At 55.8% G+C, this 18,150-nt stretch overlaps 1 protein-coding gene across 2 annotated transcripts in view; it reads left to right on the top strand.

Annotated features, from left to right (window-relative positions):
* Positions 1–18,150, top strand: part of RADIL (Rap associating with DIL domain) — an 85,635-nt gene that overhangs the window by 38,422 nt on the left and 29,063 nt on the right. For both annotated transcript variants that reach the window (XM_054496050.2, XM_054496051.2), the window contains exons 3-5: positions 8,881–9,128; positions 10,431–11,063; positions 14,622–14,659. In XM_054496050.2, coding sequence (XP_054352025.1) covers positions 8,881–9,128; positions 10,431–11,063; positions 14,622–14,659 — 919 coding nt within the window. The remainder of the gene's footprint in view (positions 1–8,880; positions 9,129–10,430; positions 11,064–14,621; positions 14,660–18,150) is intronic.

The raw sequence follows: 18,150 nt of genomic DNA, 5'->3' as shown, positions 1-18,150 counted from the left end.
GGGGTTCTGGCGTTTTCTCAGAATATGCCTTCATTTTCTGACTTCATTTATTAGAGATGAGGTCTTGCTCTGTTACCCAGGCTGGAGCGCAGTGACACAATCATAGCTCACGGCAGCCTCCATCTCCTGGGTTCAAGTGGTACTCCTGCTTCTACCTCCTGAGTAGCTGGGACTAAGGTATGTCCCACTACATCTGGTTCATCCTTTTATTTTTGTGGGTTTGGGGTCTTGCTGTGTTGCCTAGTCTGCTCCCAAACTCCTGGCTTCAAGTGATCCTCCGGCCTCAGCCTCCCAAAGTGCTGGGATTACAGGCATGAACCACCATGCCCAGCCTACATTAGCTTTCTTTAGGTTAGGTTTCTAAAGTATTCTGTAAATATAATTTTCATATACAGGACACCTCTCGCTTCTTTCTTCCTTTTTTTTTTTTTCTACGTAGGTCAAATTCTAACACCCCTTGTTTCTTAATTTGGTCCCTTTCCTCAATCCTAGCACTCAGGGGCCATATGTGGTTAACTCCTGGGTCATGAATCCGACATGATTTGCTTCTGATCTTTAAATATATTACTGGCCAGGTGCAGTGGCTCATACCTGTAATCCCAGCACTTTGGGAGACTGAGGCGGGAGGATTGCCTGAGCACAGGAGTTTGTGGCCAGCCTGGGCAGAATAATGAGACCCAGTCTCTACAAAAAATACAAAATTAGCTGGGCGTGGTGGTGTGCACATGTAGTCCCAGCTGCTTGGGAGGCTGAGGCAGGATTGCTTGAGCCCAGTTAGGTGGAGGCTGCAGTGAGCTGTGATCGTGCCATTGCACTCCAGCCTGGGTGACAGAGCAAGACCCTGTCTGAAAAACAAAACAAAACAGCCTGAACTTTGCTTATTCACCATGTCTAGTCACCTTGCTAAATTCACTTGTTAATTGTAATAATTTTTCCATAGATTCTTTAGCATTTCCTACATACACAATCACATTGTCTGCAAAATAATGATAATTGAACTTCTTTCTTTTCTTTTCTTGTTTTTTTTAGACAGAGTCTCACTCTGTTGCCAGGCTGGAGTACAGTGGTGCGATCTCGGCTCACTGCAACCTCCGCCTCTCGGGTTCAAGCAATTCTCCTGCCTCAGCCTCCCGAGTAGCTGGGACTACAGGCGTGTGCCACCACACTCAGCTAATTTTTTGTATTTTTAGTAGTGACAGGGTTTCACCATGTTGGCCAGGATGGTCTCGATCTCTTGACTTCGTGATCTGCCCGCCTCGGCCTCCAAAGTGCTGGGATTACAGGTGTTGGCCACTGCGCCTGGCAACTTCTTTCTTTTCAATCCTGTATCTTTCCTCTATTTTTCCCTGCCTGTTGTACTGGCTAGGACCCAGTACAAAGTTGAAGAGAAGTGGTTACAGCAGGCATCCTTGTCTTGTTCGTGATGACAAGAGGAAGTTACATATACATTCTCCCTAGAATTGTTTCCCTAATGGGAGAATTGGTTCCCAAAACGAGGCTAATATGTTCCTGTCTAGCCACAGTTCCTTCGTAGGGCTTTTTTTTTTTTTTTTGAAATGGAGTCTCACTCTGTCACCCTGGCTGGAGTGCAGTGGCGTGATTTTGGCTCACTGCAACCTCTGCCTTATGAGTTCAAGCAATTCTCTTGTCTCAGCCTCCCTAGCAGCTGGGATTACAGGTACCCACCACCATGCCTGGCTAGTTTTTGTATTTTTGGTAGAGACGGGGTTTCTCCATGTTGTCCAGGCTGGTCTTGAACTCCTGACCTCAGGTGATCCAACTGCCTCGGCCTCCCAAAGGGCTGGGATTACAGGCATGAGCCACCGCGCCCAGCCTTTGTAGGGTTTCTATAATGAGAATAAAATGGAATTAGATGCAAAATGCCCAGAGTCAGGTTGGCCATGGCATAGAGAAGTGCTTACCAAATTATGCCTAAGAAGTTCTTTTTTGTACATTTGAAATGATTTTCCTTCAAGGACTGCTTGATGGTCTTACGGCTCTGTGTCCTTGGCTAGCTTAGAAAAGGGTGCTTCAGCTAAAAGAAGACTCGTTTCAGGCCCTTCTGACTTCTGTGTTTTGCAGCAGTAACTGCAGAGTTTATTTAGCAGCGTGTCCCCGGCTGTTACTAGGGGCCACTTTAAAATCATCTCTTGGCCGAGTGCGGTGGCTCACGCCTATAATCCCAGCACTTTCGCAGGCCGAGGCAGGCGGATCACGAGGTCAAGAGATCGAGACCATCCTGGCCAACATGGCGAAACCCCATCTCTACTAAAAATACAAAAAATTAGCTGGCGGGGTGGGGGGTAGTGGGCTTCTGTAATTCTAGCTACTCAGGAGGCTGAGGCACAAGAATCGCCTGAACCCGGGAGGCAGAGGTTGCAGTGAGCTGAGATGGCACCACTGCACTCCAGCCTGGGTGACAGAGCAAGACTCCTTCTCAAAAAAAAAAAAAAAAATTGTCTCTTGCCGGGCGTGGGGGTGTGCGCCTATAGGCCCAGCTATTCTGAGGCCCTGAGGCCAGAATTTCGAGGCTGCAGGGCGTTATGGTGACCACGCCTGTGAATCCACACTGCATTCCAGCCTGGGCAACATAGCAAATAAGTAAAATGGTCTCCGGTTCCCCAATAGTGGTAACGTTCCCCAGCCCAGGAGCATTTCATTATCCCCTCCGTCTCCAGTCTTAGTCACTTCATCTCCGAGGCCTGCGAGTGGGGATGGGTGACAGAAACGGTTCCAAGTTGTATATATCATTATTCCAAACCATCAACCGCGAGGGAGGGAAGAGAAAACAGGATCAAGAGGTGAAAGCTGCCGGCTGAGTTTATAGAGGAACTGAGCGACGTTCAGGAAGAGCCTGTGTTTTTCTTTCCAGGGCTGTTCAGAGTCCGTGGGAGCTGGTGACGGTCACCAGCTGCTTGTCCAGTTTCCCTGTGCACCCCCGGCACACAGAGCCCTGCCCTCTCTGCCAGCAGCGGGTCACTAGGCACTGCCTTCTCGAGGAGGGGAGGGGGGTGGCCTAGACAAAGCCGTGTGGCCGTGGCTGCATGCTGTCCCCTCGCCGCTTCCTCCAGCAGTGAGTACCTCACCTGGGAGATGAGGCTGTGCTCAGCAGCTCGGCTTGGCCCAGGCTGGGGAGGAAGGCCGCTAACAGGGCTTCAGGGACATGGAGCTCAGCACCCTTTCCCTACGGCCTCTGCTGTGAGAGTAGACAAAGGATGTTAACAATGACCGTCCCATCCCCATCTTTCCCATTGCCCCGGCGCCCTGCACTTTCTACTGCTTCCATCCCAGTGTCAAAGGCAGACATTTCATGGCCAGGCAGGCTCGTCTGCAAACCACGGTCCCTTACGAGGCCTGCACTGCTATTCCAGCCTCTGCCCTTGTCGCATCTTTTTTTTTTTTTTGGAGAGAGGGTCTTGCTCTGTTGCCCAGGCTGGAGTGCGGTGGCGTGATCATAGCTCACTGCAGCCTCGACCTCCTGGGCTCTGGTGATTCTCCCACCTCAGCCTCCCGAGTAGCTGGGACTGCAGGCACACACCACCACGCCCAGCTAATTTTTTGTATTTTTTGTAGAGTCTTTGCGATGTTGATCAGCCTGGGCTTCAACTCAAGCCCTCCTCCCGCCTCAGCCTCCCAAAGTGCTGGGATTACAGGCGTGAGCCACTGGGCCTGGCCTTGTGTTATCTTCTTAAAATGTCAGAAAGTGTACATTTTGCTTCTGAGGCTGGGACCCCGTGTATTAGCAAATGTTTGGAGCCAGGCAGGTCCCTGAGGGTTGCTGGGGGTGAAGCAGGGCTGCCCACCAAGGTCTTAGTTACCCAGACCCCGCCTTATTCCTGGGCCGGGTTGTTTTTCTGCCTCTCCACTAGAGCGGATCAACAAGGAGCGGCAGGGGAGACCCACACCCGCCAGCTTCCTCTGCAGGAACCGACAGACACTTATCCTGAGAAGGATTGAAATCAACACTAGATCAAACTGGATGCTGCCACCAAGCTCTCTCAGTGCTTGTGGGTGTCACTTTGCTCCCTGTAAGGAACTGCTGTGGACAGGGCTTTTGGGGAGGGGAAATGCCCTGGCAGTGGCTCCTCTCCCTGGCTGCTGTGTTCTAGAAAATTCCAGATGGCATTTACTAATACAGATTCCTGGGCATCCCTCAAACCTATGCAGCACCTCTGATCCCAGTGAACTCAGTCACGCCAGGGCAGGAGCATTCCCAGGGATCCTTGAAGAAGACGAGGGCGTTGGGGCCACAGCTGACCTCGGCTAAAACCAGGCGGCCCGTCTTGTCCCTCACATGGGGTCGGCAACAAAAGACATGGGCGTATTCTGGCTTGCGGCCTGGAGGTGTCTCCTTCACCCACTGCAGGGTCTGGCACTTTATTTAAGATGAAGAACTTCCCATCTAAAATTACTGTTATGAAAGGCTGCGGCCGTCCTGCCATTTTGCTTTATTAGAATTCATTTGTTTTGAAATAGTGGTTTCTTTTTGTTGTTGTTGTTTTGTTTTGTTTTGAGATGGAGTCTCGCTCTGTCGCCCAGGCTGGAGTGCAATGGTGTGATCTCGGGTCACTGCAACCTCCGCCTCCCGGGTTCAAGCGATTCTCCTGCCTCAGCCTCCCGAGTAGCTGGGACTACAGGTGTCCGCCTCCACACCTAGCTAATTTTTGTATTTTTAGTAGAAATGGGGTTTCACCATGTTGGCCAGGATGGTCTCGATTTCTTGACCTTGTGATCCACCTGCCTCAGCCTCCCAAAGTGCTGGGATTACAGGCGTGAGCCACTGCGCCCGGCCAGAAATAGTGGTTTCTTGATGATGTATTTCTCACTGAACTTATTTCGGGTTGGCGGACTCTCCCATTGGTTGCATAAGGGCCCCTGGGGTGACCCTGTTCTTGGCAAAGAGCACACCTGTATAAGACCCCCAAATCAGGCAGTCCCTAAAGTTGCAGAGCCCTGGCCTCCCCTTCCTGAGCAGTGTGCTGTCGGGTCTGAGGGCCTTGAAAACTCCATGCTGTGTGTCTAGCAATGGCGCCATGCGATGCTTCTGAAGGTGGCTGGGGTCAGTGTTGTGAGAGATGCTCTCCACGTGCCTCAGCTCCTGTCTCCCTCCACCCAAAGGCCAAGTGGGGGCGATTTCTGTCCCAGTTGAGGCAGATCCGCCCTGGGTCTGCACAGCGCTGAGACACTCAGGTGACTTAGGTGACGAAGCTGTATCAGGTCAGGCACAAACAGGGCACGATTGCAGCACTCTCTATGGGAACTTGGGAGGCCATGTCGGCCCCCAACAAGCCTGACAGCTGACCCCCCGGGAACACGAGTGCTGGGGTCCCATCTCCCGCAACCTCATCTTGGGACAGGGCCAAGTTACAAAGCCACACGTGAGCAAGAGGCCTTTCAAACTTCTGTGATTTTTACTTTAACAAAAGTGTTTATGCTGGGCGCGGTGGCTCACGCCTGTAATTCCAACACTTTGGGAGGCCGAGATGGGCAGATCACTTGAGGTCAGGAGTTCGAGACCAGCCTGTCCAAGATGGTGAAACCCTGTCTCTAATCTAAAGATACAAAAATTAGCCTAGCATGGTGGCACGCGCCTGTAATCCCAGTTACTTGGGAGGCTGAGGCAGGAAAATCACTCGCACCCAGGAGGCAGAGGTTCCAGTGAGCCGAGATTTTGCTACTGCTACTCTAGCCTGGGTGACAGAGTGAGACTCTGTCTCAAAACAAACCAACAAAAAAAAGTTTTTAAAAATAAAGTATCATCAGTTACATTTACCTGACACCTGGGTTCCCACCTCCCAGATTTGACAGGTAAAGATTTTTATCGTATTTGTTTAGAGTTTGAAAAAATGAAATAAGTCAAACATGATATAAAGTTATGATAATAGATTTATCATAAATTATATATAACATATATTCTGTTACATACTGGACACTATACTAAATCCTATGAAATTGAAGTCATTTCTTCCACCACCCCTGGGCTTCCGCCGCTACCTGTTGAGGACAGTCACCATGTGGTAAACTCACTGTGTGCATTGCCGTTTCATAAAATAGCTCTACACTGACCACACGCTTGGCCATAAAACACGTTTGTTTGAATTCTCAGCAAATTAAAAAAAACTGAAATTAGACCAAGCACACTCTCCGACCCCAGCCCAATAAAAATAGAAATCAGTACGAAGAAGATTGCTCAAAACCATACAATTACATGGAAATTAAGCAACCTACTCCTGAATGACTTTGGGGTAAAAAATAGCTTTGCATGCACATATATAGAAACCATAAGCGATGTACAGTGGTGTTTTAGGTGCTTTTAAAAAAACTGAGCCAACGCGTCATCTCGTGTGTTACGTCATGTCACGTGTTACCTGCAGCTTGCTCTTTCACCCTGTGGTCATGTACACAGCTGGCTACGGTCTTCTCTCTGCAGAGCTCTCCTCCCGTGCATGGCGACTCCCTGTGGGGGGCGATTGGGTGGGTTCTGGGCTTTTCTAACTCAAGCAGTGCTGAATGCACGTGTGCACGTGTGCACGGGTCCTGCTGGCTGTTCCACAGCAGAGGACTGAGGAGCAGAGTGGCTTGGTCAGTTGCTGTCCACACTGGCCATGCCCACAGCCGTGCCAGTATTGGCAGTGGCCGCTGCTGCTGCTTCACCTCCCCCACACCTGCACTCAGAGGGAGGCTCTGTTATGCTTGTGGCCTTGGGTGCAGGGACAGCGCCACCGCCCAGAGGAGAGGCCTCACCTCTGGCCCCTCATTGAAGGCTGGCAGCCTGGCCCTTCTGCACACATGCGGGCCTACCCAGCACCAGAAAGGAGACCCTGGGAGTGGCCCCTGCGTGTCAGCATTGGTTCCAACCTGCAGAGAGCCCAGCCCTGGGCCTCAGGAGTCTGCGGAGCGTTGCCTGGAGGAGCAGGGTACACTCAGCTGCGAGCCACTTGCCTGGGGCTGCAGCCCCAGGGGACACAGGCCTGGGACATCCTGTGCCGCATTTGTGGCCAGGTCCTCTGGGAGCCCCTGGGACTCTAGGAGGAGAAGCAACCCTTCCTGCCCCATGGCCCTGGGACTTCCAGCAGGTCACTCTGAGGTCACCTCCTGCAACCTGGCCCCGGATTTGGGAGAAAGTTGAGGGCCGGAGCATCATTTGGAGCTGTTTTTGTTCTTCTTTTGGATCTGGCCCCACAGTTGTGCAATGAGGCTGAGCTGTGGGGCTGGTAACGCTTGTGGGAGTGGCGGCTGGGACAAGGTAGGGGAACTGGGCCCCACCTGCTGGGCACCTGCTGCCCGCCAGGCTGGGCCGGGTTCTGCAGCCGGCAGGAGCACGGGCGGTGAGCAGCCCAGCCCAGCCCAGCAGCCTTGCACTGCGGCTGGGCGGCCTCCCTCATGCCCCGGCCCCCTGCGGGCTGCAGATGCACAGGCTGCCGGCTGCCTTGGGAAGGACGGCGGGGCCGCTGGCGCTGGTAAGGGTCGTCCTCGGCCAGCTGCCGCCTCCCTCCATCCGGCTTTTGTTTGGTTTTATTGGGAATGGCTGGAGGAAAGGCTGCCACAGATGGGGACGGATCTTAACCTGAAAGGCTGCGTACAGGGAACTCAGCAGAGGGCTCAGAAAAGACAACGCCGGGTCAGCTGGGGACTGGTGAGCGGTTTTCATCTATCGCAGCCGGCTGGCTTTCCCAGAGCGTGCATTTAGACAGTGTGTCTGTATTTATGAGATATTAAGTCTTCTAAGGGTTTGTGTTATCTCTGAAGTGTGCACATGTTTGTGTGCATGTATGTGTTAATGTGTGTGGGTGCATGTGTGTTGGTGTGTGTGTATGTGTGTGCATGAGTGTGTGTGCATGTGTGTTTTTGTGTGGGTGCATGTGTGTGCATGTGTGTATGCGTTTTGGTGTGGGTGCATGTGTATTTGTGGGCATGTGTATGCACACGTGTGTTTGTGTGTGTGCCTGCTTTGGCCTGGGGTATCAGAGGCAGCCTTGGGAAGGAGGCAGCCATGCTGTTGCAGGAGCAGGCCATCGGCAGCCCCATGGGCTGGGGTGACGTGGCACAGTGACACCTCCTCCTTGTAAAGTGGGGGCAGGATGATGACCAGTCCTCCGTCTCATCTCATCAGAGCACCCCCCCTAGGGGAGTTTCACCTGGTGCACAGATGGATGGGGCAGGGCTCTGGAGGCGGCGTGGTGACCCTGCAGAGGCCCAGGCTGCCGTGGGAAAACGTTTGTGGTTTGAGGCCCTGTGGGTCGTGGTGCTGGCTGGTCAGGCAGGCCGCGGTGCCACCCTGGGCTGCTGCAGGGCAGGCATGGTCCCCTCAGCCTGAGGATTTGACAGGCAGGCTGCCTGCTCTGAGACTGTCCTGCGGGTGCCACAGTGGTGCCAAGGCACTGTCTGGTTTTTCGAGGGGCGTGGCTAGAGGGCAGAGTCCTTGAGTCTCCGTCAGACCTGTTTTGACAGAACAGTAACAGGCATTAGGAGACATGGCTTAGTGGGATTTGAACTCAGGAGGACCCAGGACATGGGCACTATTAGACTTACTTATTTTTTTTGGCGGGGGATGGAGTTTCACTCTTGTCACCCAGGCTGGAGTGCAGTGGTGCAATCTCAGCTCACTGCCACCTCCGCCTCCTGGGTTTAAGCCATTCTCGTGCCTCAGCTTCCTGAGTAGCTGGGATTACAGATGCGCACCACCACGCCCAACAATTTTTGTATTTTTAGTAGAAATGGGGTTTCACCATGTTGGCCAGGCTGGTCTCGAGCTCCTGACCTCAGGTGATCCCCCCACCGCGGCCTCCCAAAGTGCTGGGATTACAGGGGTGAGCCACCGTGCCCAGCCCTGGTGCTATTAGACTTCTAACTGTTCACCTTGTGTTGCTTCTGTTCCAGGGATAAACGCCCAGGCCCGGAGGCTGCAGCGGAGTCGTGCGAAGGGAACCCCGGCCCTGGCCCTGGGGGATGCCCGGAGCTCCCCTCCACCCCGGTTGCGCCGCACAGTCAGCGAGACCAGCCTGAGCCCAGTGAACGCCCTGCCCGCTGCCGCCCAGGGCCCTGAGGAGCCCGGCCCAGACGCCATGCGGTACTCGCTGTACCAGTCCCCGCACCTGCTCCTTCTGCAGGGCTACAGCCAGCAGCACGTGAGCCTCCCCTCCTGACACCCACTGCCCGGTGCCACTGCGGGGACAGCAGGCGGGACTCAGAAGTCAAGGCCTCCTCCTGCCTTTAGCCCAGTCGGCCGAGAGCTCTGTGGCTGCAGCCCCTCTGGCTGTGCCGAGTCTGTGGAGTGGGGTGGCGGGGGCACATGTGGAGTCATCCACATTTTCCCTGTCCAGGCCACGATGGGCGGCAGTGGGGGCTCCTCACTTCCGCAGTCCCTGAGTGGGTGCCCTCAGCACCAGGCACCTTCAGGGAGAACTCCTCATGCCTTCCCAGGCTGTGTCTTCTGCCTGGCTCTGGGGAAGGGCATGGGCAGGTGGTCAGGGCCAGTCTGCTTCCTGCTCCTGGCGAGGGGGCTGCTGAGTCACCAATTGGTGGCCACATTCTCTGAGGGGGCACCGAGCAAAGGCCCATGCCACCCCCACCTGCCCAGAGCCGTTTCTTACCACTTCCATCAAAGCAGGCAGGCTGTTGCCCCGAGCAAATGCCAGGCGCAGGGCCACCTTGCCTCACCTTGCCAGACACTTGCCCTGCCAGACACCTGTTTTCCCCGCCCCCTGCTCGCCCCACCCCCGCCCTCCTGGGCAACCAGCTCCTTTGCTGCTCATTTCCATGAGCACTTTACAGCCATAGGGCTCCCGTGCCCAGGTTTTAGGTGGCATCTTCCCTCGGGGTAGTGCTCCCACACTGGGGGCGGTGTTCCCTCCCACACTGGGGGCGGTGCTCCCACACAGGCGGCGGTGCTCCCACACAGGCGGCGGTGCTCCCACACAGGCGGCAGTGCTCCCACACAGGCGGCGGTGCTCCTACACTGGGGGCGGTGCTCCCACACAGGCGGCAGTGCTCGCACACTGGGGGCGGTGCTCCCACACAGGCGGCGGTGCTCCTACACTGGGGGTGGTGCTCTCACACAGGTGGCAGTGCTCCCACACAGTTTTGGGGATGACCTGGGGGAAGTTATGTAGTCCTTGGCTCGGTCTGTAGAACCAGTGCCTGTTTCCCGGCCAGCCCTGACCTGGCCTGTCGCTGTCTCAAAGCTGGGTCTCTCCTGGGTCTCTCGTGTGCTCCTCTGGGAAACCGACCTCCTCTGGGATGGGCCCGGACATCGACGGGCAGGTTCCTGAGAGCTGCCGGGGTTCTGGTGTGGGGGTGGCCAGGGACAGGGAGAGCCCGTGGCCACAGCATCCCAGCCACCCTGCTTCAGCAACCAGTGACTAGAGATGGGCCGCTTTTCCCGTGTGCTGCTCGCATTGCGCCTGCCCTGAGCGGAGTCTCTGTTTCAGGACAGCCTGGTGTATGTGCTCAACCGGGACCGGCACACGGTGGGCCAGCGGACCCCCTCCAGCAAGCCCAGCATCAGCCTCTCGGCCCCTGACATCCTGCCTCTGCACTGCACCATCCGCCGGCAACCGCTCCCGGAAAGCGGCCAGGCCGGGGGAAGGCTGGTCCTGGAGTCCATCCCCGGGGCGCCCATCTCCGTCAACTTCTCCGAGGTGGGGCGCAGGACCGTGGTGCTGCACCACGGGGACCTGCTCTCCCTGGGGCTCTACTACCTGCTGCTATTCAAGGACCCCGCGCAGGCCCAGCCCCTGCCCGCCCGGGCCTTGGCGCGCCTCCGGGCTGTGCCACAGAGCTGCCGGCTGTGCGGGGCCGCACTCGGGGCCCAGGGAGCCTCCTCCCCTACTCAGGCCGCCCTGCCCCGGCGCCAGCAGCTGCTCCTGGAGTTTGAGCCCCACCTGGAGGACACGCTGCTGCAGAGGATCATGACGTTGATCGAGCCGGGGGGCGACGACCACAAGCTGACCCCCGCCTTCCTCCTATGCCTCTGCATCCAGCACTCGGCCACCCACTTCGAGCCGGGCACATTCGGGCAGCTCCTGCTCAAGATAGCCAGGCTGATCCGCGAGACTGTCTGGGTCAGTGTGCTGGGGTGGGCGGTCTGGGTCCTGTGCCGGTCTAGGGGAGGAGGGGGCCCGGAGCTGGCCCCGGCTGGGAGGCGGGAGCGCCTCTATCTGACTCCCACGGTGCTGTGCCGCTGAGTGCAGGGTGGCCTTTCCCTGCCTGTCGCTGCCCCCCAGCCCCACAGAAGCAGCCCCACAGAAGCTACCCCCCAGCCCCACCAGAAGCAGCCCCAGAACCCAAGGTGTCAGCTGCAGCTCTTTGCCCCTGAGGGTGGGGTTTGCGTGGGGTCCGAGGTCACCTCCTGAGCTCTGGGCTTGTACCCTCCCTGGGGTCCAGCTGGGCCCAGCACTGTCACATGCCAGGAGTGAGCTGCCTCTGAGCCTGGGCACCACGAGGCTGAGGTGACATTGATAGCTCTCACAGGCCCCTGCCCAAGAGCCCCAGAAGCCCCTGTCTGTGCTGGTGCCATGTGCTTGCTGCCAGGGGCCGGTTGAGCACACACCCACTGGAGCCATCCCTGATCCGAGTTTGGAGGTGCAGGGCCCGTCAGCTTTTGTGCATTGACAAACTTTCCTCCAGGCCAGCCTCTCTCATCCCCGGCCCTGTGGACACTGTGGCAGGAGAGCTCCTTGCTGGGGGGCTGGCCTGTGCATTGCAGAGGATCCAGCAGCATCCCTGGCGTCCACCCCTAGATGCTGGTGACCCCCTGCCGCCCGCCACACACACACACATGCACATACACCCGTGGCTGCAGGCATTGCCACCCCCGCCACACACACACATGCACATACACCCGTGGCTGCAGGCATTGCCGCCCCGCCACACACACACACGCCTGCCGCCCCGCCACACACACCCACATGCACATACACCCCCGCCACACACACACACGCCTGCCACCCCCGCCACACACACACACGCCTGCCACCCCCGCCACACACACACACACATGCACATACACCCGTGGCTGCAGGCACTGCCGCCCCGCCACACACACACATGCACATACACCCGTGGCTGCAGGCATCGCCGCCCCGCCACACACACACATGCACATACACCCGTGGCTGCAGGCATCGCCGCCCCGCCACACACACACACATGCACATACACCCGTGGCTGCAGGCATCGCCGCCCCGCCACACACACACACGCACATACACCCGCGGCTGCAGGCATCGCCGCCCCGCCACACACACACACACATGCACATACACCCGTGGCTGCAGGCATTGCCGCCCCGCCACACACACACACATGCACATACACCCGTGGCTGCAGGCATTGCCGCCCCGCCACACACACACACGCCTGCCGCCCCGCCACACACACACACATGCACATACACCCCCGCCACACACACACACGCCTGCCACCCCCGCCACACACACACACGCCTGCCACCCCCGCCACACACACACACACACACATGCACATACACCCGTGGCTGCAGGCACTGCCGCCCCGCCACACACACACATGCACATACACCCGTGGCTGCAGGCATCGCCGCCCCGCCACACACACACATGCACATACACCCGCGGCTGCAGGCATCGCCGCCCCGCCACACACACACACATGCACATACACCCGCGGCTGCAGGCATCGCCGCCCCGCCACACACACACACGCACATACACCCGCGGCTGCAGGCATCGCCGCCCCGCCACACACACACACATGCACATACACCCGTGGCTGCAGGCATCGCCGCCCCGCCACACACACACACATGCACATACACCCGTGGCTGCAGGCATCGCCGCCCCGCCACACACACACACATGCACATACACCCGTGGCTGCAGGCATTGCCGCCCCGCCACACACACACATGCACATACACCCGTGGCTGCAGGCATTGCCAGTGTCCCCAGGAATCCAGTGTGGCCGCCAGTGAGCAGGACTGCCCTGGGCCCATGAGTGCTGGAACAGGCATCACACAGTCATGGCCCCCCGCTGGGCCCCACCCCACAGTGACTTGGCTCCCAGGGACCCAAAGGACAACCCGTAGTTGTTCAAGTTCGTTCAGAGACCCTCAGACCCTCGCCAGTCTGGGCCCTGCTTATCCCCAGCAGACATGGGAAGGGGGAACCACTTGACTGTGTAGAAACCTCATCAGTTTCTCATATCGAAATCCACATTTTAAATGTCTGAGACTTTTAAAAAGTAAAAGCCAGCACAGGCTGCCCTGTCCAGAGGTCAGTGGGAGCCGTCTCTGTGCACCGTGGGTGTTGTAATCCGGGTGTCTGTGCCTCGTCCCCTCGGGTTCCTGGCGTGGGATTTGATGGGAGTACCACTGCAGCGTTCCCGTGTCCCCTCTGTGCAGTCACGGACACAGGGCCAGGTGATGTCCCTGTAGTGTGTGTCCACATCGTGGCTGCTGTGACCGAGAATTACCTGCTGGCCAGAGGTCATGGGTTTTCGCACGATCAGTGTCATTTCCCGAGTCTCCTCTGCACCAGGCACTTACTTGCAAACCAAACGCTGTTTAATTTCTTTATCACAACCACCTTGACGATGTGGATGCCACATCCCATGTCGCAGCCAGGGAAACTGAAGCCAGTGGGTCATAAGTCACTTGCTGAGGGACCCGGGTCCCAGCCTGTGTCCCAGCCACCTGGGGCTCGCTGTGTGGCTGGCCCACTCCCCGCAGCACACTAGGGCTCACCCTGCCCGTATGGTACAGGCTCTGAAACAGAGGCTCCCACATGTGAATTGCCTGGTCCAGGGATTGAGCTTATAGACATCAGACCCAGCCTGAGTCCACCTCTTCCCCCCACACCCACTGTGGGAATCCAAAGCCTCCACTGGGTGCTGTCCGGATCCCATGCAAATGTCATTTGCGCGTTTTGTTTCCTGAGAATGTGCAACTGTCGCCACTGCCCTGTCCTCATTCCTTACCAAATATACAGGCTTAGAGTCTACATGCACTCAGCCATCAAGGTTACGTTCAGCTGGATAATAACTTACTACTAAGGCAAGAATAATTCTTTTTTTTTTTTCTGAGACGGAGTCTTGCTCTGTCACCCAGGCTGTAGTGCGGTGGCGTGATCTCGTCTCACTGCAACCTCTGCCTCCCAGGTTCAAGCGATTCTCCTGACTCAGCCTCCCAAATAGCTGGGATTATAGGCATGTGCCACCACACCCGGCTAATTTTTGTATTTTTAGTAGAGATGGGGTTTCACCATGTTGTCCAGGCTGGTCTTGAACTCCTGACCTCAAGTGATCTGCCTGCCTTGGCCTCCCAAAGTGCTGGGATTCCAGGCGTGAGCCACCTTGCCCAGCCTCTACTATTTTTTAAACAGCCGGTTGTTATATAAGCTAGAGAGTTGTGAGATACTGTATTGTAGGAAACTTGTAGGTCATAGTCGGTAATGGAATGGGAAGATGTTGAAGTCACATGGAAAACGTCCTTTCCAGCACAGCTTGAATAAATAGTCAGCGTCACACAGGATGCCTGGGGCAGCATGGCTTGTTTTCCTGTCGATGGTATAATGTGTATTTGAACGTGTCCCTGTGTTAGCCTGTTTTTCTCACTTGCTTTTTCTCCCGCTTTGTCATTGTAGGAGAAAACCAAAGAACTAGCAGAGAAGCAGGCGCAACTGTGAGTATGACCCGGTTATCGTGCCCGCCTCTGGGCAGCAGGTCCCGGAGGCTCACACTTCCCGGGGGAGCCAAGTCCTGAGGGGTCTCCCCACGCCTTGGGGTCAGCTCCGGGCTTTGTCCTTCCATCCAAGCAGCGGCCTTTTTTGATTCTTTAGTCATTACCCTGGGAAGCTCTGAGTTTTGGGAAATTGCTTCAGGGCACCCTTAAAACTGGATGGGTGAGGTCTTCTTTTTTTGTTTTTGTTTTGTTTTGTTTTGTTTGCTCTATCGCCAGGCTGGCGTGCAGTGGTGCAATCTTGGCTCACTGCAACCTCCACCTCCCACGTTCAAGGGATTCTCTTGCCTCAGCTTCCCGAGTAGCTGGGACTTCAGGTGCGCACCACCATGCCTGGCTAATTTTTTTTTTTTTTTTGTACTTTTAGTAGAGATGGGGTTTCACCATGTTGGCCAGGCTGGTCTTGAACTCCTGAACTCAAGTGATCCACCTGCCTTGGCCTCCCAAAGTACTAGGATTACAGGCGTGAGCCACTGTGCCTGGCTTTTTTTTTTTTTTTTTTTTTAGAATCTTCACAATTTTATTAGTTTATTTATTTTCCACTTTTATTTTAAGTTCAGGGGTACGAGTGCAGCTTTGTTATGTAGGTAAACTTATGTCATGCGGGCTTGTTGTACAGATGATTTCATCACCCAGGTATTAAGCCTTGTACCCATTCGTTACATTTCCTGATCGTCTCCCTCCTCCCAAACTCCACCCTCTGAAAGGCCCCAGTGTCTGTTGCTTCCTTCTCTGTGTCCATGTGTTCTCATCATTTAGCTCCCACTTGTAAGTGAGAAGGTATTTGGTTTTCTGTTCCTGCGTTAGTTTGCTAAGCATAATAGCCTCTAGCTCCGTCCATGTCCCTGCAAAGGACATGATCTCGTGCTGCTTTTTTTTTTCTTTCTTTCTTTTTTTTTCTTTTTTTGAGATGGGGTTTCGCTCTTGTTGCCCAGGCTAGAGTGCAATAATGCGATCTCGGCTCACGGCAACCTCTGCCTCTCGGGTTCGAGCGATTCTCCTGCCTCAGCCTTCTGAGTAACTGGGATTACAGACATGCACCACCACGCCCAGCTAATTTTGTATTTATTTATTTATTTTTTTGAAACGGCGTCTCGCTCTGTTGCCCAGGCTAGAGTGCTATGGCGCAATGTCGACTCACTGCAAGCTCCGCCTCCTGGGTTCACACCATTCTCCTGCCTTAGCCTCCCGAGTAGCTGGGACTAGAGGCGCCCGCTACCACGGCCGGCTAATTTTTGTTTTTTTTGTATTTTTAGTAGAGACGGGGTTTCACCGTGTTAGCCAGGATGGTCTCCATCTTCTGACCTCGTGATCCACCCGCCTCGGCCTCCCAAAGTGCTGAGATTACAGGTGTGAACCACCGCGCCCGGCCGCTAATTTTGTATTTTTAGTAGCGACGGGGATTCTCCATGTTGGTCAGGCTGGTCTCGAACTCCTGACCTCATGTGATCCACCCACCTCATCCTCCCAAAGTGCTGGGATTACAAGCATGAGCCACTGTGCCCAGCTGATCTTGTGCTTTTTTATGGCTGCACGAGGCCCTCTTTTGAGCCTTCTCCCCTCTCACTCTTCCCTGATTCTGTGTTAGAACTAACCTGCTCCTTCAGGGAAAGGCACAGCTCCTGGGTTAGAGGTAGGGCAGTGCACCACCACTCTCCAATGGCTGTTTGCACAGAAAGCACTATCTCTACCCCAGACACTGCTGGGGCACTTGGGAAACCATTCGGTCGATCTGATACAGACGCGCGGCCCCTGCGGCCCACACTCCCGCTCTCGAGTGGGCCCTAGAGAGACACCTGCTGGTGGAGGGCAGTGTGTCCGCACCGGAGCTGAAGCCGCCACTTGTCTCCTCCCAGTGGCAGGAAATGACCTTCAGCCACTGCTCTCTCAGTGCAGCTGAATCCAAGACACTGTTGGGAAAAAGCACCCAGCACAGTGTCTGTGATATGGTTAAATGCATACACACACACACACACACACACACACACACACACACACATACACACACATGTATGATATTCACAGCCAAGCTATCCTGTTTAAGATACACATGTGAGATGACACTGACGAAGGCAGAGTGGAAGGTGGTGGCCATGCTAGGCAGTGAGGGAGGGGGTGCGTCTGGGGGGCTCAGGCTGAGTGGCTGGCAGCACCCCCTTAAGTCAAGCTGTGGTACACAGGTTTGTGTGATTCCCATCCGTGACTTTATTAGTCTGTTCTCACGCTGCTAATAAAGACATATCCGAGACTGGGTAATTTATAAAGGAAGCAGGTTTAATGGGCTCACAGTTCCACGTGGCTGGGAGGCCTCACAATCATGGCAGAAGGCAAAGGAGGAACAAGGGCACATCTTACATGGTGGCAGGCGAGAGAGTGTGTTCAGGGGAACCACCCTTTCTAAAACCATCAGATCTCATGAGGACTCATTCACTATCAGGAGAACAGCACGGGAAAGACCCGCCCCCGTGATTCAGTTACCACTCACCGTGTCCCTCCCACAACATGTGGGAACTGTGGGAGCTACAATTTAAGATGAGATTTGGGTTGGGACACAGCCAAACCCTGTGAGTGCCTCACCTACCAAAAATGGTCCATCCATAAAGCCTGTTATTGCCATATGTGCCTGCTGATGTCCACCCTGGGTCCATCCTTCTTTCAAAGGTAGGAGGGACAGGCATGGGACAGCTTGGGGACCACTGACTTGGAGTCCTCAGCATCCCCACTGCCTGGCCCAGGGAGAGCTGAGCTCCGAACACCTTCCACTTTCACTGGCAAACACTCGCTCCCCAGAGCCAGGTCCCGATGCCATGCACTGGGGGTGGGTCCCGGCCTCTGAGATCTGGGACTGCGTGAGGGACCCAGGCTCTGCCTCCCAGCCTGACAGGAGGAGGCTCCATAGAAGCCAGGCCCCGGACAGCATCGAAGGGTGACGGACAGCCTGACCCACGGCGAGGAGGTGGTCCAGGCCCAGGCCCCTACAGTGGCACCTGGCATCTTGTGGGCTTTCAGTGTTGAGGAGAAGTTTGCATGGGAGTTGGGAGTGGGCCCAGGAACAGGCGTGGCCTCCCTCTGGGGCTCTGCTCCAGGACATCTGGAGTTCTAGTGTTGAGGCAGGGTGTAGAGGGGATGGGAGTGTACCCAGCCCTCATCCTCCTAAGTGCTGAGGTGCAGGGAAGACTGGAACCTTCCACCCCAGCGCCTGTTTGCTGGGCAGCCTGAAGTCTGAAGTGCAGCTCTGGGTGGACCCAGCTTCCTCGTTGACGGAAAGGCCCGGGCCCTCCCTGCTGCAGCTGCGCGCTCGTGCTGTGCGTTCCGGAACCGTCATCGTTGCGCGCTCGTGCTGTGCGTTCTGGAACCATCCTCGTTAGGGCCTAAAAACAGCCGTTTCCATCCCTCATGCACGCCTGGGGGCCTTTTCCTTTTTCCTTTGTAAA

This window comes from Pongo pygmaeus, chromosome 6 (genome assembly GCF_028885625.2).
Source record: "Pongo pygmaeus isolate AG05252 chromosome 6, NHGRI_mPonPyg2-v2.0_pri, whole genome shotgun sequence".
NCBI classification, from domain to species: domain Eukaryota; kingdom Metazoa; phylum Chordata; class Mammalia; order Primates; family Hominidae; genus Pongo; species Pongo pygmaeus.
This window is presented reverse-complemented; position numbering and strand designations above follow the sequence as displayed.